Here is a 25177-nt window from a genome sequence, read left to right on the forward strand (position 1 = left end):
ACTCTGTTGTCTACTCTAAGCCATCCTAGGTTGTCAAAGTGGTCAGGGGTGAGGTGGGTTCTAGGAGTAAGGTCAAGCAGTAGTCTGACCAGTTTGTTTTGAGATGTTTGTAATTTTGTTTTTAGCACCTTTGAGGTGCTTTGGTACCATGAGGTGCAAGCATAGTCATAGTACCCTTGAATGAGTGCTCCTGCCAGAGTCTTCAGGGTATTCTTGTTTACCAGAGAGGAGATCCGGTACAAGAATCTACAGTATTCCAATCTTTATTCTTAAAGGGGAACTATTTTACTATTTCTTTCACTATTTGGGCACTTTTACACAATTCCTGTGAGTCTATGGAACACCTCTGTAATATATATATTTTTTTTATTCATTGTTTTGTATTTCTAATCAAGTCCTCAAAAACAGCATTTTTCTACCTCAAGATCTGGAGCCGTTTTGAGCCTGGGCTCCTAAACCACTGTGCAGCGTCGTGTTCGCCTGAACATTAACATGCAGCGGTGTCTTTATGACATCACATATAGGCACATTTTCAAATGACTCAGTTCAGTGAGGGTGAATATTGTGAGAGGAGAATTGGAAGAATGCGCCAATATGAGAATTTTGAGACATAGATCATATTAATATAAGTTCACATAGCTAGGAAACAATGCTAAACACTCAAAAAGGCCATTTATAAGATAGTTCCCCTTTAATACCTCGGACCACGGATCTTAATTTACATCAAAACACATCATTACAATAGGCTTTGTAGTTACATTTTCACAGGGTGGCCCTGGGCCATCTAGAATGTTTTGTATCTGTATGATCTGTATCTCCGTCTGTTCCCACAAAAGTAGACAAATCATAGCTCACGCTGCTACTGTACCACAAGGTGACACATTAGCTAGCTAGCAACGTTAACATTAGCAACATGTGTTATCCAAGCTAACATTATGCAATGTTATGAATGTACGTTAGCCAAGCTAATGTTGTGCAATGTTATCAACATTAGCAACAGTTGCACACCTAGTAACTTGCTATCCATAGCTAAAGATTGCACAGGGAAGCCATGCTGTTATTAGTCTTGTTTATTCTTCTCAGTGAGTAGATGTAAAAATAACCATTGACTCTGGAGTGGTGCTATGTGATAATTATCCTGTGTACACCTTGAAAAAGAGGTTAAGAGTGGCCCCCTTCTGATTGCAAGCTAACAAACCTTTTTGGTGGACTACTGCACCTTTCCTTCTTAGAGTGTAACCTGTTCAATAATAAACTACTGGAACATGTTTTACAAGGGAGAAACAATTCAGGTGTTTTTATATCAGGAATGAATAAAGACAACAAGCATAATAAAATATCAATCTAGACAAAACAGTGAACGACAGGGCACTTGGACCCTAAAAGCGGTTTGCCTAAACAAAATCGTAGGTTATATGAAACCCCCATACAACGATTCGAAAAGGTACTGATGGCTCATTGTCCATGGCTTCAAACAGGCATATTATGCTACAAACATTAGACTTATTTATTTGGAATTGTTTTTGAACAGTTGTTGCTTGTCGCGTTGTCACGTGTGGCTTAATGAAAATACCCATTGTGAAAATGTGTATTCATGTAAAATCCTTTGGATAGGCAAAAACAACGAGCTATTTCTGGCTTCTTCTTGGTATTCTTGCTTACATGGCCAAATGTGCGAGTCTACAGCGCGAGGCACCTATGGAGTCCATCCCCCATGCAGCCTCGAGCCTCCGCGCCGGGGAGAGGCTCCACACGACAACTCGACGATAGGGAAGACTGTGCGCGCGCGGACACGATAATATTCTAGAGAATTCTATCTCAAAGTAAATTCTCCCTAATTAAGACAAATGTCATGAAGCGCGTCTGGGTAGTGAGTTCTATGAGTTTACTCACAGTGGTTTGTTTGTTTAGGTAAGAACTTGAAGCCTGGACCTGTCTTATATCTCTCTTCCTCCTTTCCTCCCACTTTCGATAAATTGACCAGGTATTTTATGCGCAAAAAGCGCTTAGTAGACTTTATATTATTTATACGTGTATTGTGTATGGGGGGGGGGGGGGGGGTCTGAGTTTAGGCTACACATCTAAAGTTAATCAACCACATCAGTTGATACGTCACTGTCGGCATAGCCTACATAGGGGGCGGTAGTTTTAACTTTTCTTCCCCCTCATAAAACGTTCAGCTAATAAGATGGACCAAAAGTATATTATTAATTAATTTTGTATTTATTTGTATTGGGCTAGACCAGCGTTCAGTGCATATTTATTTATATTTCGTAATATATTTAGTCATCGAGTCCATGCATCTCCTTTATGAGTTGTCCTGTTGTTGTTTCAATATGGCTATAACACTGCAACTTGGTTTGTGATCAATGCAATGAGCATGGACCCGGGCTAAGGCTATCAATAGCTGTTTATTGATAGGCCTCTTCTATCTGCAGATATCTACGATTGGCTGCCATACTTTGCAGTCTGCCACACTGAATAGGTGTGAATGAATGAAAACTTTATTTAACAGATTGCAGAATGGGTACAATACAGTACAGCTCAATACACACAATTGTTAAGGGAATGCAGACCCTGAGAAGACGTTTGTCTTGTTTACATCAGGGTCCCCCATTTTCAATTCATCAATAATTGATGTGTGTGTGTATATATATATCATGATGTTTGTTGATTTAACGTGTGTATATGTGTGTGTTTGATTGATTGATAACTTTATTAACAGATTGCAGAATGGGTACAATACAGTACAGCTCAATACACACAATTGTTAAGGGGATGGAGACCAGAGAAAGAATTTCGTCTTGTTGTTTACATCAGGGTCCCCCATTTTCAATTCATAGTGAATTCACGTGTGGGCACGTGGCCACGTGCATTGCATTGGTCGTCCTATATATATACACTCAATAGCCATGAACTTTTCGCAGGTTATAATATTATATATTATGTAGTGTGTTGTAATGGTCTTCAGGTTATTCTATATGTAGTGTGTTGTAATAATGGTCTTCGGGTGCTTCTGACCACTGCACCATGAAACGGCAAACCTCTGGAGGGAGTCTGCGCATTGGCTCTCCTCGAGCCAACCGCCATGGTGACTGTGTGACGTCACAGCCCGAGAGCACGGATGTGTGTGAGCGCGCGGCGGCGGGGTGAGAATGTTGATGGTCGACACTGAGGAGTAAAAGGTAGAGAAGTAAAGAAGAAACACTTCAGATTCCAAGTCGAGGCATAATAATACAACTAAAGTCAACGACGGCATCCGCGCGATTCTCCAAGCATTTCGTGGTCCATTTTTGCATTGTGCACGGACTTGGTGAGAGAGTTATTATCTACGGGGGAACGGACAGAGGAGCTTGAGGTGACAAAAAAAAAAAAACTGCTCGGGATGGACTCCCGCTCCCCTCGCGCTGCTGCTCCGGGAATCACGCGCCATTGAGGGCTGATATCGTGCATGCGCTCTCGTCGCTCTCGCGTGCATGGTCGATTCGAGGGCTGCGTGGCTTCGGCCTCCATTTGCGAATTTGTGTTCATGCACGAAGGATTCATCGAGGCCTTTTGTCTCGTCGACGACGCGCAACAGTTGGAGTTTGACGTATTAACATTTATCCCCACACAGCGCGGCGCACCCAGGGGACATTGAAAGGTAGGCTCTATTGGAACACGAACTTTTTTTTATTTATTTTTTTACTTGCTGGGTGGAGTGATCACCGAGGGGCCTTTTACACGGGCCTGGGTCGTAGGAAGAGAGCTGTTGTCGATAAACAACTTAAATTCCTCCCATGGCCTGTGTTAAGACGTCGGAGTATATTCTGGAAGAATTGTTAGGGAATGGCAACACATGAAATCCCGTCACTCACAATGGTCGCCCTTGGTGTTTGGTGTGACAGTAGCCTGGTCACCGAGGGGACGCTGCAGGTTAACGTTAGCCTGCTGTGGGAAGAGATCTAACTTCTGACCAGCTCATCAGAAACACCAGGTGGATCGAGTGTAAATAGTTTTTGAGTGAGGCTTATATTAGCCAGTAGGCCAATCCTGAACTGATGGTAGGCTATGTTTACCTGCGAATAGGTGGGGCGGACACTTATCATCGTGGAGGTAACTTTCCCAGGGACGTAACATTTTAAACACATTTTATGGGGGGGGGGGGGGGGGGGCATTACATTGGGAAAGGTCCCCTCTTATGGTTGCTGGTGACTTTAAAAGGGTTTATGGGTTGGTGGTTTTATTTTGCTAGGGTGTTCCAATTTGTAGGGCTGAACGCCTGTTGTTGTTGTTGTTGTTGTTGTTGTTGTTGTTGTTGTTGTTGCTGCTCTTGATCATTATTTGTAGGGGTTCAAGCCTGTGTTGGATTTCCTCCTACAATATATCACACTACAGGGAGCATAATGGACAAGGTCTTTTCAAATTAAATACATGCATATATCGTTTTTTTATTTACAAATGTAGCTAATTACTGCTAACTGCAAATTGGCAGGAGGACATTGCACCACTGGTTGTAATTTTATTTGTCAAATAATCAGAAAATCTGCAACATATTAACACATTGACTGCCACGCTTCTATCCATCAATGTATGATCACTGCCACCAGTCTGAGCCTATGGAGATGTTCACCTTCTTTGCAGGGCTATAACTTTTTAAATTGTATTGCTAAATTGACATTACTATGGCCCATTCAACATCGATTATCTATCGTTCAGGATGTAGGAACGTTATACTTTTTCATTCATAGATTCTTCCAAAAATACCGTCTAGAATATAAGTATGTTTTTATCATTTTCTGCAGTAATTCCTAGAACGTGAGTTATAGGCATAAACGCATATATAGATTATCAACTGCCGTTTATTGCCGATACACGTTATATTACAAATTTCAACTGATCCTAAACGTTATGACTCATCATGCGCGGATGAATGGGGGGGGGGGGGTCGTTTATAATTCCGTGATCGTCAGTAAATGTTTTATGTAGTATGGGTTGATTTATTGATCAGATGGTTTGTAAATAAAGAAATGTACAATCGCCTTGAAAATAACGTTACTGTCCTCTTACCGTTCGCCGATGAGACTGGAGGAAAAAGATCCCACTTATTTGACGTCGATCGACTAGATCCATTTCCGGTTTGTATGGCGCAATAAACGCCCAAATCATATTCATTATTGAGTTTTGGCAGCGATCCATATACACGGATGTGTGTCTAGAGTCCCGCAACAATATGTGACTGCCGGACGGATTTCCCAGATTCACCGAGATCACCAGATCCATTTCCGGTTGTAACTCGCCCGATCATCCACCAGGCGGCGGTATTGAAGCGTTGCACACTGTTGTGCAGAGTCCCACTGTCTCAGCAGAGGCTGGGTGGCAGAATTATGAATACCATGGCGAAAAAATTAAATATGATCTCAATAACGTCGTACGCCGTGGTTTGGCAGAATTCGCATGACCAGCAAACCGGTCGTACGCCATTTATGGCGGTCAATGTGTTAAGGGCCCAGTCTATGCAAAATTGTTTACATATATTGACTAATATGGGGCACAGCCCTGTGATGAATGATAGATTAAATCTGATCTTATTTTGCCCACCTGCTCTAGGACATAATCAATATATGATGATTTGTTATGGTATGGTATCACAAAATAAAGGTCCACCACAAAGTTTGAGGAGAGTAATTCACATTAAATACCACATAATTGCGTAGAGAGTAGAGTGGAACATATTCCAGTACATAGTACCTTGGCTTTATATTTCTCAAAATATAATGACGATTTAATTTCAACTATCACTAAACTTAGTACTTAATTTCAACTAGCACTAAACAGGTCTCCGTATGGAGCTGAATTCCATACAAATATTACCATTGCTTTCCAAACAGTGGCACGACTTCAGTTTACAATGTCAGTTTACGGTTTAGTTAAAAGTCAAGTATTGCTCCTCTAATCTTCAAAGCAGAAGCAGTTCCATCTAGATTTTACATTTCGACTGCTGTTGAATTTCCCCCATCTTTTTTCTTTCTCTCAGATATATACCAAATTAGTCTGGGACTATGACAGAAAATGGTGAGAACCGCTAAAGACCCCGAACTTCCACAATAAGACACTTGATATCCACATTAATGGAAGACCCCAGGTTGGTGTCTGCAGAAGAGGGTAAGGAGGGGGGATCGACCAGCTCTCCCTCTTCAGCCCCTTCGCCTGCGCCTGTCACCATGAAACCAAGCCTCTCCAGTGAGAGCATGGTTGAGGACCAAGCTCTCACCATGAAACCAAGCCTATCCAGTGAGAGCATGGTTGAGGACCAAGCTCTCACCATGAAACCAAGCCTATCCAGTGAGAGCATGGTTGAGGACCAAGCTCTCACCATGAAACCAAGCCTATCCAGTGAGAGCATGGTTGAGGACCAAGCTCTCACCATGAAACCAAGCCTCTCCAGTGAGAGCATGGTTGAGAACCAAGCTGTAACCATGAAACCAAGCCTATCCAGTGAGAGCATGGTTGAGGACCAAGCTCTCACCATGAAACCAAGCCTCTCCAGTGAGAGCATGGTTGAGCACCAAGCTGTCACCATGAAACCAAGCCTCTCCAGTGAGGGCATGGTTGAGCACCAAGCTGTCACCATGAAACCAAGCCTCTCCAGTGAGAGCATGGTTGAGAACCAAGCTGTCACCATGAAACCAAGCCTCTCCAGTGAGAGCATGGTTGAGCACCAAGCTGTAACCATGAAACCAAGCCTCTCCAGTGAGAGCATGGTTGAGAACCCAGCTGTCACCATGAAACCAAGCCTCTCCAGTGAGAGCATGGTTGAGAACCCAGCTGTCACCATGAAACCAAGCCTCTCCAGTGAGAGCATGGTTGAGAACCAAGCTGTCACCATGAAACCAAGCCTATCCAGTGAGATCATGGTTGAGCACCAAGCTGTCACCATGAAACCAAGCATCTCCAGTGAGTGCATGGTTGAGCACCAAGCTGTAACCATGAAACCAAGCCTATCCAGTGAGAGCATGGTTGAGAACCAAGCTGTAACCATGAAACCAAGCCTATCCAGTGATAGCATGGTTGAGCACCAAGCTGTAACCATGAAACCAAGCATATCCAGTGAAAGCATGGTTGAGAACCAAGCTGTAACCATGAAACCAAGCCTATCCAATGAGAGCATGGTTGAGCACCAAGCTGTCACCATGAAACCAAGCCTATCCAGTGAGATCATGGTTGAGCACCAAGCTGTCACCATGAAACCAAGCATCTCCAGTGAGTGCATGGTTGAGCACCAAGCTGTAACCATGAAACCAAGCCTATCCAGTGAGAGCATGGTTGAGAACCAAGCTGTAACCATGAAACCAAGCCTATCCAGTGATAGCATGGTTGAGCACCAAGCTGTAACCATGAAACCAAGCCTATCCAGTGAGAGCATGGTTGAGCACCAAGCTGTAACCATGAAACCAAGCCTATCCAGTGAGAGCATGGTTGAGCACCAAGCTGTAACCATGAAACCAAGCCTATCCAGTGAGAGCATGGTTGAGAACCAAGCTGTAACCATGAAACCAAGCCTATCCAGTGAGAGCATGGTTGAGCACCAAGCTGTAACCATGAAACCAAGCCTATCCAGTGAGAGCATGGTTGAGAACCAAGCTGTAACCATGAAACCAAGTCTATCCAGTGAGAGCATGGTTGAGAACCAAGCTGTCACCATGAAACCAAGCATCTCCAGTGAGAGCATGGTTGAGCACCAAGCTGTAACCATGAAACCAAGCCTATCCAGTGAGAGCATGGTTGAGAACCAAGCTGTAACCATGAAACCAAGCCTATCCAGTGAGAGCATGGTTGAGCACCAAGCTGTAACCATGAAACCAAGCCTATCCAGTGAGAGCATGGTTGAGAACCAAGCTGTAACCATGAAACCAAGCCTATCCAGTGAGAGCATGGTTGAGCACCAAGCTGTAACCATGAAACCAAGCCTCTCCAGTGAGAGCATGGTTGAGCACCAAGCTGTCACCATGAAACCAAGCCTCTCCAGTGAGAGCATGGTTGAGCACCAAGCTGTAACCATGGAACCAAGCCTCTCCAGTGAGAGCATGGTTGAGAACCAAGCTGTCGCCATGAAACCAAGCCTCTCCAGTGAGAGCATGGTTGAGCACCAAGCTGTCACCATGAAACCAAGCCTATCCAGTGAGAGCATGGTTGAGAACCAAGCTGTAACCATGAAACCAAGCCTATCCAGTGAGAGCATGGTTGAGAACCAAGCTGTAACCATGAAACCAAGCCTATCCAATGAGAGCATGGTTGAGCACCAAGCTGTAACCATGGAACCAAGCCTCTCCAGTGAGAGCATGGTTGAGAACCAAGCTGTCGCCATGAAACCAAGCCTCTCCAGTGAGAGCATGGTTGAGCACCAAGCTGTCACCATGAAACCAAGCCTATCCAGTGAGAGCATGGTTGAGCACCAAGCTGTAACCATGAAACCAAGCCTCTCCAGTGAGAGCATGGTTGAGAACCAAGCTGTCACCATGAAACCAAGCCTCTCCAGTGAGAGCATGGTTGAGCACCAAGCTGTCACCATGAAACCAAGCCTATCCAGTGAGAGCATGGTTGAGCACCAAGCTGTAACCATGAAACCAAGCCTCTCCAGTGAGAGCATGGTTGAGCACCAAGCTGTCACCATGAAACCAAGCCTCTCCAGTGAGAGCATGGTTGAGAACCAAGCTGTAACCATGAAACCAAGCCTATCCAGTGAGAGCATGGTTGAGCACCAAGCTGTCACCATGAAACCAAGCCTCTCCAGTGAGAGCATGGTTGAGAACCAAGCTGTCACCATGAAGCCAAGCCTCTGCAATGAGAGCATGGTTGAGAACCAAGCTGTCACCATGAAACCAAGCCTCTCCAGTGAGAGCATGGTTGAGCACCAAGCTGTCACCATGAAACCAAGCCTCTCCAGTGAGAGCATGGTTGAGAACCAAGCTGTAACCATGAAACCAAGCCTCTCCAGTGAGAGCATGGTTGAGAACAAAGCTATAGCCATGGCAAACAATGACAACAGTCCGGCTCTTTCCTCACCCACTGAAGCGAGTCCGGCTAAGCCTGCCATTACGTTTCCTTCTATCACAAATGGAACCATCCACACTAGCCCAACTACCTCAGACATCACATCAGCTTCCGACTCCCTGACGAGTGCAGAGATGAGCCTGGTCAAGGCGCCGATGCCCTCTGTTCCTCTGCTAATGTCAGCCTGCCCGTCTGACAGCCTGGCCCCCGATATGCAGGTTGAGAAAGGTCTGCCTCCAGTGCTGACCTTCAAAGGTATCCGTGTCACCCTGGAGAACAACGGCGTGTGGACACAGTTCCACGGTTACGGGACGGAGATGATTCTCACCAAACAAGGCCGCCGCATGTTCCCTTACTGCCGCTACCGCTTGTCCGGTCTGGAACCCACACGCAGCTACTCCCTGGTCCTGTCCATCGCTCCGGCCGACCAGCACAAGTACCGCTGGAACATGGACAAGTGGGAGGCCAGTGGACCGGCCGAGCACCAGTGCCAGGGTTTAATCCGAGCCTTCTCCCACCACCACTCGCCCTGCGCGGGGGCAGCCTGGATGGACAGCCTGGTGTCCTTCTACAAGCTCAAGCTCACCAACAACCCCCAGGACCAGGATGGTCACATGATACTGCACTCCATGCACCGCTACATTCCCAGGCTCCACGTCATCCCCGTTCCCGATGGGGTAGGGCCCACACCTGAGCATCCCGTAGTTAAAGGTCCCGAGAGCTTGACCTTCACGTTTCCACAGACTGCATTCTTTGCTGTGACGTCGTATCAAAACCTGCGCATCACCCGGCTAAAGATAAACCATAATCCTTTTGCGAGGGGCTTCAGGGATGATGGGCACAGCCCAGGCCCACGTCTGCCCAGGCCCAAGACGGAGGCTGAGAGGGATGATGGGCACAGCCCAGACCCACATCTGCCCAGGCCCAAGACGGAGGCTGAGAGGGCAGCTACCCAGCTCCCGAGCACACCCAACACACCAAACGGTTCAGACAGTGTTCAGACCAGACCCAACAGTTCAGACGGTGTCGTTAGGAAGGGCGTTGTGGGTCTCTGGTGAGTTTCAAACCCGTTTATTTTTTTACATTTGATTTGTTAACTTGTTTATGCCCTTTATTTGTTCATTCGATTAATTCAGCCTGTTATAAATGTGATTTATAAATTGCAAAATGTTATCATTGTGTTAGCTCTATTTGCTACTTATCAATGATGTTGTGAGTAAAAGAATTTCAGATTTTTGGAACTTTAGCCCTATCAGTGATATCAAGTGACTTCTGTATTCTGTATGTGTAATTTGCAAACATTGGATGTTTAGTCGTGTTTTGATGTAATGATCCAGTCGTATGATGCCATCTTATCACTACACTGTGATTTAAGGTGAATGAATTGGGAAGTTAAATTCCGTCATGCCTCTTAACTGTGAGCAATGGACTCATTAAAAATCTCACTTCACTTTGTCAAGTTTGTCAGAGGAAAGCAACAGTTGTGATTGGAGGATCAAGGGAAGAGGATGGGTTTTGAGATAGGTCACTTGATTAATCTACTTTTGTTGTCAACGCAACAACTTTGGCGATTCTCTCTTTGTCTCACAGCACAAAGCGCTCCGGCTCTCCATCTCCCTCTGACGAGACTCGAGCCAGACAGAAGAAAGTGGCTGCTGATGAGAACGGCGTCAGAACAGATGCCTCTGCCAGGGGGAAGGCGATGGAGAACGGCGACGGCCATCACCTCCACAGGCAGCACCTTAGAGCTCAGCTGGCCCTGCCTCCCAGACGGCTAAGCCTGGACACACCGTTCGCACCAAAGCCAGAGCTCTCCTTTCCCGTGGTACCTGTTAAGCCTGAGGTTCCATCTCCACCCACGGTTCCCTTTCTATCGCCCAAGGAGGAAGCTAAGGACAAGAGGCAGGCTGTCTGTGTTACTCCTAAGGTACGCAAGCCCTTCAGCATGGCTCCTAAGCCATCACCTGTGACTCCTACCTCTTTCCAATCCAGTCCGGCCTCGTCGCCTGGCCACAGGAAGAGGAAAAGGACCAACAGACACTGGGGGAACTCCCGGGGAAAAGACTGGAAAGCGGGTACTGTGGCCTCCACACCGACTGGCAGCCCGCCGGCGACCGCCACTACGCAACCAGAACTGGACGACGTGGAGGGTCTGCTGTTTGTGTCGTTCACTTCCAAGGTAAGGCACTTAACCCTTTCACTATACCACACTAACAAATGGTTAACCCTTTCACTGCGACAATACAGAAGGTTAACCCTTTCACTGCCACATGACAAAGGGTTAACCCTTTCACAACCACACTACAGAAGGTTAACCCTTTCACTACCACACTGTAGTATGGTAGTGACATGTTAACCTTCTGTGGTGTGGTAGTGAAAGGGTTAATTGTTTTGAATGTGAAGAGAGCTCTGCAGGGCGCAGCATGTGTGTGCCACTGGACTTCTTTATACTCTCAGCAAAGGGTAGATGTCTCTTCTATAGCCTTCAGAAATATTGGCAACACACAGTGTGCTGAGGATTCAGATAAAACTAGGCATTATCTTTACGTTGGCCTTAGCCTGTGTGTGTGTGTGCTGTCTGTGTTCCAGGAAGCCCTTGGGGTTCACGTTGAGGTCATGCCAGTCCGTAGCTCATCGCCTGTGTTCCTGGCTCCTCCACCGCCTGAGAAAACGGCTAAAGGAGACCAGGAGAAGATAGCCCGCCTGGAGACCGTCCTACTGCAGGACCTGCAGCTTCTCAAACACAGACAGGTCATCCACCCAGTGCTGCAGGAGGGTGAGTGGACACATGCACACGTTTTTAGAGAGGTTGGTTTATTCAGCACAGGAGAAGGTGTTTTTAAGTCTTAATGGTTGTGCTTGTCCTCCTCCCATCTCTAGTGGGTTTGAAATTGAGCTCCTTAGACCAGACTCAGGCCATTGACCTGCAGTACCTGGGGGTTTGTCTGCCTCTGCCTCCTCTGGCCAACACCGCGTCTGGGAAGTCTTCTATGGGTGAGTTCTTTATTGATACGAGAACCTCTCTTTTCAAGATTCAAGATTGTTTATTGTCAATATGCACAGTTAAAACGACAGTTTGCCATACAATGAAAATCTTACTTTGCTAGTCCACCCTTCACAAAAAAATCACACAGTACTTGACGTAAACATATTTAAATACAAGAGAGTGCTAGAAAATAAGATATGATAAAAATAGATGCAATATATATACAATACAACAAGGCACAGTGAGTTACATTGCACGTTCCATGGAGGTGACAGTGGGTCATAGCAGCAGTTTTAGTATAATCTAGTACGGTTCTGTAGTGGTTTTTTCATCATGACCAAAATTTGGCCTGCAGGCAATTAAAGGCGTAATATATACTGTAAATAATACATTTCCGTATAAAAATGTCTAAAATTGACGTTATATATTTTGTTCAGTTGTGGACCAAAATGTTTCCAACAATGTTCAAACCCAGAGGAACCTGTCATTTCAATCAAGGTAACGGTGTGTTTCATTTGATCACCGTCACAGCGGCGTCATGTCCCCATTCTGCAATCTGCACTTTGATTGGTGTGTTTTCAACCAACAGTATTTGAGAAAAGGGTAATAACTACCTCCCCCATCTGTGTTGGGAAGGCTAAAACACTGAGAAGCACACATTTAATATAAATGTTTCACTTTGCTGCAGTCTCGCTCTCCCCACCCAGGCGCTGCCCCCCCATTTAGGAGCACTTTCCATTAGATTCAAATTTATTGTCATCATACAGCACAATACAATGAAAACACGTTTGGCATCCAACCAGAGTGCAAATATGACAGTAAAGTGCAATAGTAATATAAAATGTACAGGTGATTAAACTGGGTATAAAATATATAAATGAATACTATTGAGTAATCAGATGTATGTACATTGTATTGTATTATTAATATGTACAGTGATACAGGTATAAAGACACTATGGTAGTAAGCCATACAGAGTTATATGGGTTATATGCAGGTGTATACAGTAAGTAGGTATATAGAAGGATTATATGTAGGTATATTCAGAGAGATATGGATATATATATATATATATGTGCAGTAAATACAAATATATGAGTTATATACAGCACTATTGTACATGCTATCATACAGAGTTATACGTTATATCGGGATCCCTAGCAAGAACATCCAAAAGCTACAATACATTCAGAATAGCGCTGCTAGGATCCTGATGAGAGTGCGGGAAAACCACCACATCACACCTGTCCTCAAGGCCCTTCACTGGCTCCCTGTCTCACTCAGAGTTGAGTATAAAGTCTCCCTGCTCACTCACCAGTGCCTCCACAGAAACGCCCCCCCCCCCCCCCCCCCCCTACCTTAAAGACCTGATCACCCCTCAAGCCCTCCTCACGACACCTCCGTTCCGGCCAGGCAAACAACAGTATAGACAACAGAGTTTCAAAGTTTGTACAGTATGGGTAACTGAGCCATACTGTACGAGGGGGGGGTCAACGTGGCACAGAGTTCAGGGAGATGACTGCTCAGGGAAAGAAGCTGTTCCTGAGTCTGCTTGACTTGAGCGGAGGTTCCTGTAGCGCTCCCGCAAGGGAGGAGGGCAAACAGTCCATGATGAATCGACTCACTTGCAGGGAGTGATGTGTTGGGCGGTTGTTGGGCCAGGTTGTTGTCGGCACACCACACCGCCAGGTGCTGGACCTCTTCCCTGTAGGCCGACTCATTGTTATCTTTTTACGAGGCCCACCACCGCTGTGTCACTTGGAGTGTGAATGTGATATATCACAATTCCTCAGACACCGTTTGTGATGAATAGACTAAATTGCAGGGAGCGATGTACCGGTGATGCATTGGGTGGTTTTCACCACCCTCTGCACTGCTTTCCGGTCTACTCTGAGGCAGTGCAGTTGCCGTACCAGACTGTGATGCAGTTGGTGAGTATGCTTTCTATGGCGCACCGGTAAAGGTTCACCAGAATCTGAGGAGACGGGGCTTTCCTCAGTCTCCTCAGGAAGAAGAGGTGCTGGTGAGCCTTCTTGACCAGTGATGAGGTGTTGAGGTTCCAAGAGATGTGGAATCGCAGGAATTTGAAGCTGGAGACACGCTCAACCTCCATCCCGTGGGTGTGTGCATGCCGGCTCCTGAATGATTATTTTTCCACCTGGTCTAATTGAAACGTGAAAGCAACATCTATCAGACCTGCTATTCTTGCATAACAGATTTTCTAATGTTTTTCATCGATAATGTTAGCAGTTTTGTTGAGTGACGCGAGATGCTGTAAAGACGTCAACACACTAGGAAACACACTTAACACTGGATTGCTTTTGTAAAACTGACCAACCAGGGAAGGTTACTTGCAAGCAGTGCAGCAGTCTGCCACTCAACACTACTCAAGGGAGAGCAAGCATTGTCCAGTTAATGTGAAGCTCTGTAGAAACATCAAACTCTCAAGCATGAGGTACAGAAGCCAACCTAGACATAACCAAGAAGCTGAGATGGAGAAATGTCACCACCTTCATTCTCAAAATCGACCTGAGAGCAAAGTCTTGCAGTAGGCAAGACTTCCAAAGGAGGCGGTTACAGGTGTTGCACAATCTGTTTGCAAAGAATAAAAGATGGGTCCTAACGTTAGTGTTTGAGCCTGGATGACTTGGGAGGGGTCAAGATGACCCCCTTTAAAAAATGTTGGGGGACACTGAGATATTTGATTAATTTTCTTTGTCCCTTTCCTCTCCCACCTTCCTTTTCGCTGTGAACAGTTCAATATAAATAAAATGTGTTCATTCATTCAAATGGAGTGTTTATAAAAAATAAAAATAAAGAAAGTTTAGAAAATGTTCACGTTTTTTTCTTAAGGCGCAATCACATCCCTGATTGAGGCCTGTGGCAGTGGAGTGTTTCGGCACTGGCATGATGGAGGTGGTTTTAAAGCATGCTGGGATAACTGCCTGGGCTAGTGACGGGTTGAAGATGTCAGGGAGGGAGGGGTCAGTGGTTGGGGGAGAGTTGTTGGTGGGTTTAATAACTGTGATGGCCTGGATGCCCTGCCACATGCGTCGGGGTTGGAGTTGTTGAAAGCTAATCAACTCTTAGCTTGTGGCTGTGCCCTGACTGAACAGTAGCCAAGAAAACACAGTAATAACACTGTTGCTAACTGTCGAGCTAACGGAGGCTATGCTAGTATTGAGATGATGCTTGTTACTGGAAGACTAGAGAGAGGGATGCTCGGAGTAAAAATGTCAGACCATGGCCTAAAATTCTGTGCCGTCGAGCTGCTTCATTATAGGTGGCGCAGAAGCATGGCTTCGTTTATCCAATGAGCATGGGCACTGGCTCAATGGCCACACCCACTTTTGGGTATATTCTACGAAGACCTTCTATAACCCTTTGCCTTCCACTGAATGCTAATTCCTGTGTGCTCCCTCCACAGCTGGGGGATTCGTCTTTGTGTCCCGGACAGGAAAGACCAGTGACCTGACAAAGATAAAGGGATGGAGAGACAAGTTCATTAAAAACAAAGAATCCTCTTCTGCCCAACGTGCCGGTAGGGAGTGCTCCCATTTCTCCTCTCTCCTTGTCATTTCTTAAACATTTTATTTAAAAAAAATGTGGGCTGAAGTTTCCCATTTGTCAAATTATAGGATTAGCTCAGTTAGTCAAATTTCCAAACCTTCCTTAAGATGTAAGTGACTTGGTGCATTTAAAGTATTACTTGTAATTGTGTTATCAATTAAATGTCTTTCAATTAAACCAATTGTCAATTTAATGTATTTTCTCCCTGCCTCCTAAAGCGGCACCGAAGAACCTATCTGCCTTCTGTAGCAACATGCTGGATGAATACCTGGAGAGTGAAGCTGATAAAATCACTCAGCGTGCTGCTGCCTTCTCCACCAACCACGACGTGGCGTATCAGCTTCCCGCTACGAGCTCCAGCTACGTCAAGACACTGGACAGTGTGTTAAAGCGTCGGAACCTTCCGGCATGGTCAAATAGGCCCTGCCCCCTTTCCTACAAGCCCCAGCAATACCTCATGAACTTACTCCCTCGTCCCGCGACCGGCCCTCCTCAAAAGACGAGCAGGCCCAAAGGGCAGTCCGTGTCGCCACAGACCAACGCTGGCCCCAAACATATAGCCCCTAAACCTTGGCAGGCTGTTCACCCGGTCAAGAAGCCGACGCCGAAGGCTCGTGCAAAAGGGGACCCTGGGACTAAAGGTGCACATGGAGCCAGTCCTGCATCACATGGGTAAGGATATATAGATATAAACATGAAAATCACGTCATTATTTCTAAGAGAAAAATGGTTGGACTTCTGTTGTCGGCGGCTGGTGTGAGCTGGATAGTGTAGTTTTATGAAATGTAGACGTCCATCGAAAACCCTGGGTCTCCTCTTTCTTAGGACTACAAAGATTTCATGAGTGCTTCTCGCGTCTAAATTTGTATAAGCTCATATTTAGCTAATAACACTTAAAATCATTGGTAAACAAACATAGTGCTGAGAACATACACTTTGACTGCTGTTTTGATAAGGTTAGGGTCTTTACTCTTGGCTAGATTTAAAAAAGAAAGGCAACATCACTTAATACGGACTGTATTGATCTATTTGTGACGTGAAATATATCTCGGCCCGGTACAGATCAGGCTTCTTTTCTTTCTTTTTTTGCCAGATAAAACATTAAGAACAGGTTTCTTAATTACAATGTCGATCTGGTCCAAGAGGCCCCAACTGGAATACCAAAAAAATAATAATAATAATAAATAAATAAATAAATATATATATATATATATTAATAATACAATTAAAACAGTTAAGAATCATACACATAAACAAATGCACAGCCTATACAAAAAAATAAATAGGGGAAGAGTATGGGGGGGGTGGGGGGGGGTGAAAGTATGTATATGTGCGCATGTGTATGCAAACGGGTGCATGTGTCTCGGTGCGAATGAAGATGAATGAGTGCTTGTATGTTGTGTGTGAGAGGACTCAGAGGGTGTATGCAAGTGTGAAACTGGGGTATCAGCAAGAGCAGAGCGTGTTAAGTATATTCTTGAAGGCAGTCGGTGAAGTAAGAGCTGTAAGTTTAAGGGTGTCTTGAAAAGCGTTCCAGTCATAAGCTGCTGCAAAGTGAAAGGAGTTTTGGCCGAAGGTGGTCTTGGAGCTTGGGATGTATAGTTTGATGAGCTCGCTTGATCTTGTGCTATGAGAAAGGTGGAGCAGGGAGGAAATAAAAGGTGGGGTCTTGCCCAGGATTGTCTTGTAAATGGAGTGGAACATAAATACATAAAAATATTGAGATAAAAAATGAAAATATTGTGAAAAGATTAGGATATTATGATTTCAGTACACAAAAGACAGTTCCTCCCTGCGTGTTGAAGAGTGCTGTAATAACATGTCCAATTGTTCCGTGTTTCAACCAGATCCACCTCGGCTGATCCGGGGGCCAGTCAGACGTCTGGTAAGGGACTGTTGCTCAGCAGACCCTCAGGCCTCTCCAAGCACCAGGTGAGGCTGGTCGAGATGGAGGAAGGAGCCCTCAACCAGGGGCTCGACAGAACCCACCTCACTCCGGAGAGGCTGGCGGTGGCACTGGCTGTCATACTGACGGCAAAGGTAACAGACAAATTAATGTCTAGTATGTATTGTAGACACTAGAGATTAGAGCCATATGAAATCCGTTTTATTTTTTTCCAAATTCCATTTTATTTTTTTCCAAATTCATTTTTTTCCGTTTTAATATTTCAGAATTCTGTATTTTGCTTTGTACGCTCATTTTACCATCAGAAATAGTGTCTAATAAGTGGGAATGAATAAATGTCCACAATTTAATAAGATATAACAGTCCATTTAATAGGGCTGTCTTAAATACTTCGAAGCTTCGTTCGATGGGCATGGGATTCGAATATGAAAATAAAATTCGATTATAAAAAAAATAAAAAGGTATATATATTTTTGCAAAATCAACTCTGCCTCTCTTTGTTAACTACAACAAGCAATGCTGTTTGTTATTTAAGATGAGGTCGGACTCTGCACTGACAGATTTGTGTTCATTGTGCTGCTTTTATGAAGCCTCAAATGACTGCTTACAATATTTCATGAAAGCAAAGTGCTTTGTTTGTCTAATATTTAAAAAGGTTTCAACTTTACAGCACTGACAAAGTTGAACAAAGTGCTGTACAAGTCCCACAACATAAAAAAAAAAAAAAAAAAAAAAAATTTTAATTAAATTTTTTTTTATAGTTGATTCCATTTTTATTGCTCAATTCCGCGATTCCGTCCGCGATTCCGTGATCGCGGATTCCATATGGCTCTACTAGAGATGCACCAGCACTGCTTTTTTTTTATCCACTTTTTCTCCCATTTTCTATATTTTCTCCCATCCCAATTACGTATCATCCAATTCAACCCTCCCCTGTCACGAACGCTGTTTCTTGCCTCCCACAAGCCGGCTGCAATGTGGACTAAGTCATACATAGCACAAGTCCCCTCCGGTACTTGAGGTAACAGCAGTCGCATCTTTTCACCTGCGCAGCTCGATCTCTCAGTGGCGAGGAGTAACGCGTGGGAGGCTCACGCTGCCGCCGACACTTCCTGATTCTACTGCGCAGGCGCACCAAACGACCTGTAGGAGTCGCTGTCCACAACGCCCGATCCCCACCCATCAGTTTCCCACCCCCTAATACGGCCAATGTGTATTAGTATGAACGACCAGCTAAAATGCACCAGCACTGCTATCAGATATTCCAAATCAGGCTTACACAGGTTAGGATGCCAACAAGAGGCATACAGTATGCATCATATAAGAAATTAACATTTTCAGCTCATAGAACAATTTTTTTGCTATAATGTTTAGCTATTTATATTTTTTAAATAATCCCAAACTAATGGTCTAAATTAGGGGTGGAATGGTTCACAAAATCCACGGTTCGGTTTGTATCACGGTTTTGGGGTCACGGTATACGTTGTTTAATTTTTAATTTTTAAAAAAAAAATGGTGTAACACTCCAAAAATACCATACATCGGCATAAGATATATAGCCTAAAAATAATCCAACTTTTCAGTTATTCTCAAGGACGTAGTCATGCAAAAACTGAAAGAATGAGGCAGTTTGACATCAGGCACATCATTTTGACAGTGACCAGTTAGAGCTAGGAGAGATTTTGGTACAGCAAGAGGGGAGGCATTGCTGATTTAAACATGCTTCTCATTTATTTGGTAAAAGAAAAGCTTTACAGCGGTTTGCCTTAAATAATGTTTGGCACACAAAGACCGAACTGACTGAAAAAGATAGGCTACATTTGTCAAAGTATTAAATTAACTTGGTGCAAACAAACTAAATAATTAAACCTTTCTATTTTTGTGGCCACATTATAGACAAAGGCCATCAACATAAAGTATGCATATGCTCAACCAGCACTAGACTTTCCTTTCTTTAAAATAAACATGTCAATAGGGCTGACCTTCGCATTTTATTTTTTGGAATTCGAAGCTTCGGGCCGAGATTAGATTTAAATTTGCTTCGAGATAAAAAAAAATAATTATAATATTTTTACAAATATTAAATTTTTTTATGTTGTTGGACTTGTACAACACTTTGTTCAACTTTGTCAGTGCTGTAAAGTTTAAACCTTTTTAAATCTTAGACAAACGAAACACTTTGCTTTCATGAAATATTGTAAGCCGTCATTTGAGGCTTTATAAAAGCAGCACAATGAACACAAATCTGTCCGACAAAACGAGTCCGACCTCATCTTAAATAACAAACAGCATTGCTTGTTGTAGTTAACAAAGAGTTGCAGAGTTGATTTAGCAAAAAAAAAAAAAAATCATATTTTTTTTTAATAATAATCGAATTTTATTTTCATTTTCAAATCCCATGCCCATCGAACAAAGCTTTGAAGTATTTAAGACAGCCCTACATGTCAACAATGTTTAAATTCCCTGATTGTCAGTTCTTAACACAATAGCCGCCACGCAATATGAGCATCTTATAGCTCTGACGCCACCGCTGTAAGCCTATGGAGTCGCTCACCTTCTTTGCAGGGCTATAACTATTTAAATAGTATAGCTATATCTGCATTACTATGGCCCATTCGACATCGGGTATCTATCGTTCAGGATGTGGGAACGTTATATTTTTCCATTCATACATTGTCGTTTGATACCGTCGTGAATATATGTATGTTTTCAGAGTGGTCTGAGGTAATTCATAGAACGCGAGTTATAGGCCCTGATGCATATTATACTTAATCGATTGGCATTTCGTCCCTATACACGCTACAATTTATTTATTTATTGGTCGATTTTTTTATAGTTTTTACTACCGGTAGAGAGAGAGAGGAAGAACGGGAGACAGAGCGGGGGGAAGACATTCGGCAAAGAACGGCGGGTCCGGGAATCGAACCCGGGTCGGCCGCTTCGCGACGCAGCGTGTTACATGGTTCGCCACTTGGGCGCCCCTACACGTTTCTGATAGGGATGCACCGATATGAAAATTGGCCACCGATACCGATACCGATTGTTCAACTAACACAATCGGCCGATACCGATACTTGTGGCAAAAAATAAGTATTTGTAATTTTTTTTTATATTTTTTAATGAAACTACTGTATATTTGTATGTGTGTGTTTGTATTTGTAGGCCTCTTTACTTACTTAAAAAAAGGAAACATCAAGAAATATGTTTATGGTATCACTGTCCCTCTCCCAGTATCGTCTGGCGGCCTGCAGCGGGATACTATTTTCTCAACCAGAGCTTTCAACCAATGCAATGGAACCATTCTGGCGGCCTGCAGCGGGATACTATTCTCTCAACCAGAGCTTTCAACCAATGCAATGGAACCATTTTGATTGACAGTCGATTCGGCCAATTACGCCACACCGCTAGCACCCACCTCCTGCTGTTCTTACCACCAATCGGCAAGCGTTTATTCATTTTCTACTTCGGGGGCATGCCGCCATTGATCTGCTTGCGAGAATGCGAGTCAAACTCAGAACCACAACAAGCTAATACGTTAGCTGCCCGGCAGTGCCCGCCGACCAGCGCGCTCCACAGGATGGCCAAACGAGACACAATGATTTTACTGCAACAAATGTTATAATAAAACAAAGCCTTTCTATACATTTGTCTGGTTGAAAACTTTATTAACAGATTGCAGAATGGGTAGTTGGGTACGGAATGGAACCGAGCTATGAACGGCTTGCTTGCTATCTTCGGGTAAATACTATGCTGATGTAATTGAACGTGTAACTAACTATATAACGTTAATGCCACAAAACGAATGTTTGTGTCATTTTAACAGCAGATACTTTCTTAAATGCCATCCTCCCGACAGAGCGGTGTTGATGGGGAGCTCTGATGGGTTCGCTTGGTTGTGTTATTAGCATTGAACAGCTAACCGAAAGCTAGCGTTAACTAATGTTAAAGGTTTAGCCATAACGTTACGTTGGCTAAAGTTGGGGCTATTCATAATCCAGCAATAATGGCTGCAGACCTGCAAGCAAAGTACAGCAAGTTGGCAAAGGAGTATTCCAACGTAAATCACATTTTCACCAGTAACGTTAGTCTTCTGCCTCCCGGTAGCTCATGCTGCAACGGAATGGAACTGAGCTATGAACGGACTCGGAGTAATGCCTTGCTGCTATGGGTAATAATAATATGCTGATGTTATTGTCCGTGTAACACTAACTATATAACGTTAATGTCACAAAACGAATGCCTTGTTAATCATAAGTAGTAACTGATGCAGTAGCTTGTGTGTGTGTGTGGGGGACGGCGGGCATTGTGCAGGTAGGTCGCGAGTGAACCCTTTTTTTTTTTGCCTTTTGACGCTACACAAATTGATGTTTATTTATCGGCGACTGCTATCGGCACATTTGAGCTTATCGGCCGATAGGCCGATGGCCGATAGCAGTCAACAAGGCACTTATCGGCCGATACCGATACCCGACCGATATATCGGTGCACCCCTAGTTTCTGATTAATTGATTGTCAATAACGGCTTTCTTTAGTACAACATCATACGTTGATCAGATGGATTGCAATGAAAGAAATGGACAATCGAGCTGGAATTAACGTTAGATTCCTCTTACCTCTGGCCGATGATACTGGAGGAAAAATATTCCAATTATTTTATTGCCATCTGCTAGATCGTATGTCCATTTGGCCGACACCATAAACTCCAAAAGCATAATGATTCAATGCACTCGACTGTTCATCTGGATTCACGTTACAAGAAAACTGCGCCGGGACGACATTCACCGATGCACAGAGTCATACTTCCTGTAGAAGTGCAACATCTGCCAAAATCCACCAGGCGGCGGTATCGGGCCGTTGCAATCACAGACAGAGTGTCAGAGTTTCCCAGAGACTTGGTGGATGAATTATGAATGGAAATAGTGAATAAAAGAAATAACGATCACAATAACGAGTTTACTCGTTGTTGGCGTTATTCGATTGGCGGGCAATAACGAGTTAACTCGTTCATGGCGCAGAATGTGTTAATGGAAAGATTAGTTTTCCGCTTGAAATTAAAGGGCAGTATTTGAAATACAATGAAAGGAATATGGCTGGATTTCTTATCAAAAAGGAAAAGTGGCACTGTGTTAATAAATAAATCATGTGTACTAAATATATATATATTTACTTTTAATTGCAGGAAACATTATGAAGTATTCTCTTATGCCGCTTTTCCACTGCATGGTACCACTACCTACTCGACTCGCTTTTATTAGTTTTCCACTGCATGTAGTAAAGAGAGATACAGCCCCCCTCCCCATGATGTATTAGGTTTGAGCGTCTTGGTAGCCGTATTTGAAGTGACGTCACACGAGGAAGTGAGAAGTCAATAGTCAACACGGAATTGGAAGCTGGACGAGCCTGATGCGCCATGAAGCGATATATAGAAACTAACAGCCAATAAATGTGAAGTCTTCTTTGAACCTCTGTTGTCAAGCCTCGTCAATATTCCCCCACTAATGGAACTGGTGTCGTGGAGTCACTTCGCTGTGAGCGTTTCCACGGTTAGAGGCTAACGTTAGTTAGCTTAGCTTAGTTAGTGCCTCTCTGGGTGTGTGTACAATACACACATGCCCCGAACCGTGGAGGTTGTGCCGAACTCTGTATGGTTCGAATGCGTACCGGTCCACTCCTAGTCTAAATGTATACTGCTCAGTAAAAGTCATAGACTGTTTCAATTTGACATCATAAACATAAAAAATCTAAATAATGGACTATATTTAAATGTTGAACTACAACAGGAAATCAACTGCTGTCCAAGCTGTTCCCTAGCAACGCAATTCCACTGAAACCGTCCATAGATGGGATCTCTGTACCCCATTATCGGCTGATGCTTAAAAGTTTACTGGACTCCCAATCCGTAGTGAGAAGTGCTGTATCGGCGTGTCGCTAGTAGCCTGACCTTGCTCTCCCTCCTCTGTTCTGAGCAGACACTGCCCAGGGATCGTTTCAAGGTGCCCTTGTTCACTGGAGCCCGAGGCCCCGAGTGTGGCCGGGAGTTCTGCCGCCTGGGCTGCGTGTGCTCCAGCCTGCACCGTGCCATCAGAGGGCCACTCCACTGCCGGCGGCCCGACTGCATGCTGGGCTGTGCCTGCTTCAAGCGCAAGATCACCAAGCAGGCCGTTGAGCCCGAGAAACAAGTGGAGTATCAGAGCCAGACTGTATACTGTAAGTTGAGTAGTTAGAAGTACATGTTGGGATTCATTTACAGAGAAAATGAATGTTCAAATGTTGTGTCATGTTGTGAGTGTTATGATTATTATTTAGTTTTTTACACCGTTACACACAAAGTTATAAACAGTAACACCCTTAACACACAGTTACAAACGGTTACACATTGAAACAGTTACAAACGGTTACACATTGAAACAGTTACAGACTGTTACACATTGAAACAGTTACAGACTGTTACACATTGAAACAGTTACAAACTGTTACACATTGAAACAGTTACAGACTGTTACACATTGAAACAGTTACGAACTGTTTCTATCGTACATCGTGGATAGTTACACCCTGTTGCACACTAAAACAGTTGCACATTTACAGAGGTTCTGCCCAGTACTACTACAGTCTTCTACTTTTGGACATTGAGCAGCTAGTTGGGGGATAAAGGGGAATACCACCCATTTGAACACTTTCAGCGCCATAAACAGTCCCCATTTCTGCCGCTAGAAGGCCAGCTTAAAATGGTAATTTCCGCAGTGTTTCATGATGTTTGCAGAGCTGTGTGTGTGTTCTGTATTATAGCTGTGGAGACAATGGTGTGGCTTTGACAGACACTACTTGTAGTCCAACATGGGAAAAAAAGTTTGTTTCTACACACTGTAGTTTGTAGTTTATTACACGCTAAACATTGCGCATTTCCAAGATAATCCAGTATTTCCCCATAGATTGTGAGATAAAACGCGTTATGTGCAATTAGCCCGAATCGTTCTGGTTGATTCCCTGCATGACAGTAAGGTTAGTTAGGGTTAGATATATATATATATATATTTTTTTTTTTCCTTTTATTCAGATAATGGTTGAAGAAGTGCGTCTTTAGCCGTCGACACTCGATTTTACATCCCAGTTTAATTTCTAGTAGTGTGTGTTCACATGACTGAACTGCCCTGCGACAGGGGAAGAACATATGTGAATTCTTAAAATGGGTGTTATTCCCCTTTTAAGTGTCTTTTTCAAGGGGACTTCAGCAGTAGTTCTTGAGAGGGGGGGGGGGGGGGGGGGGTTGGCTTATTACTCACTTCCCCCACCCTGATCATTCTAACTGGTGAAATTCCGGTCACAAGTCCACTTCTATCAAGGAAATTAAATTACTGATAGTTTTGAAATGTGTATCTCTCAACTCAAACATACAAGCTTAACCACATGGCAGATAGGCAAAGTATTGTAGATAGATGATACCAACTACAAATGGCAAAGTGAAGTCTATGGCCAAAACAGTGGAACCTTTGCCAGTCAATAAGCTGCACCACCGTAATATGTTACTGCCAGTCCATCCAGGATTTTTTTTGTGATTGTTGCAATAAAAAATGCAAACATTTTCACCAGCTTTTATTAAAGATTGTGATTTGTGAGTTGTATGTACCGACTCTTTGCACAACAAATTGTGGGACTTGGCAAAATAGTAGATTTTTATAAAA

General features: G+C 43.9%; 1 protein-coding gene across 2 annotated transcripts in view; it reads left to right on the forward strand.

Moving 5' to 3' along the window:
• Nucleotides 1-9374: 9374 nt before the first annotated feature.
• mgab (MAX dimerization protein MGA b) overlaps nucleotides 9375-25177 on the forward strand; it is a 40964-nt gene continuing 25161 nt past the window's right edge. For both annotated transcript variants that reach the window (XM_084314502.1, XM_084314503.1), the window contains exons 1-8: nucleotides 9375-10087; nucleotides 10624-11212; nucleotides 11623-11809; nucleotides 11914-12027; nucleotides 15447-15560; nucleotides 15808-16261; nucleotides 17437-17629; nucleotides 23465-23702. In XM_084314502.1, coding sequence (XP_084170628.1) covers nucleotides 9378-10087; nucleotides 10624-11212; nucleotides 11623-11809; nucleotides 11914-12027; nucleotides 15447-15560; nucleotides 15808-16261; nucleotides 17437-17629; nucleotides 23465-23702 — 2599 coding nt within the window. In that variant the 5' untranslated portion in view covers nucleotides 9375-9377. The remainder of the gene's footprint in view (nucleotides 10088-10623; nucleotides 11213-11622; nucleotides 11810-11913; nucleotides 12028-15446; nucleotides 15561-15807; nucleotides 16262-17436; nucleotides 17630-23464; nucleotides 23703-25177) is intronic.

The sequence above is a fragment of the Notolepis coatsorum genome, assembly GCF_963971535.1.
Source record: "Notolepis coatsorum genome assembly, chromosome: 5".
Taxonomy (NCBI): Eukaryota; Metazoa; Chordata; class Actinopteri; order Aulopiformes; family Paralepididae; genus Notolepis; species Notolepis coatsorum.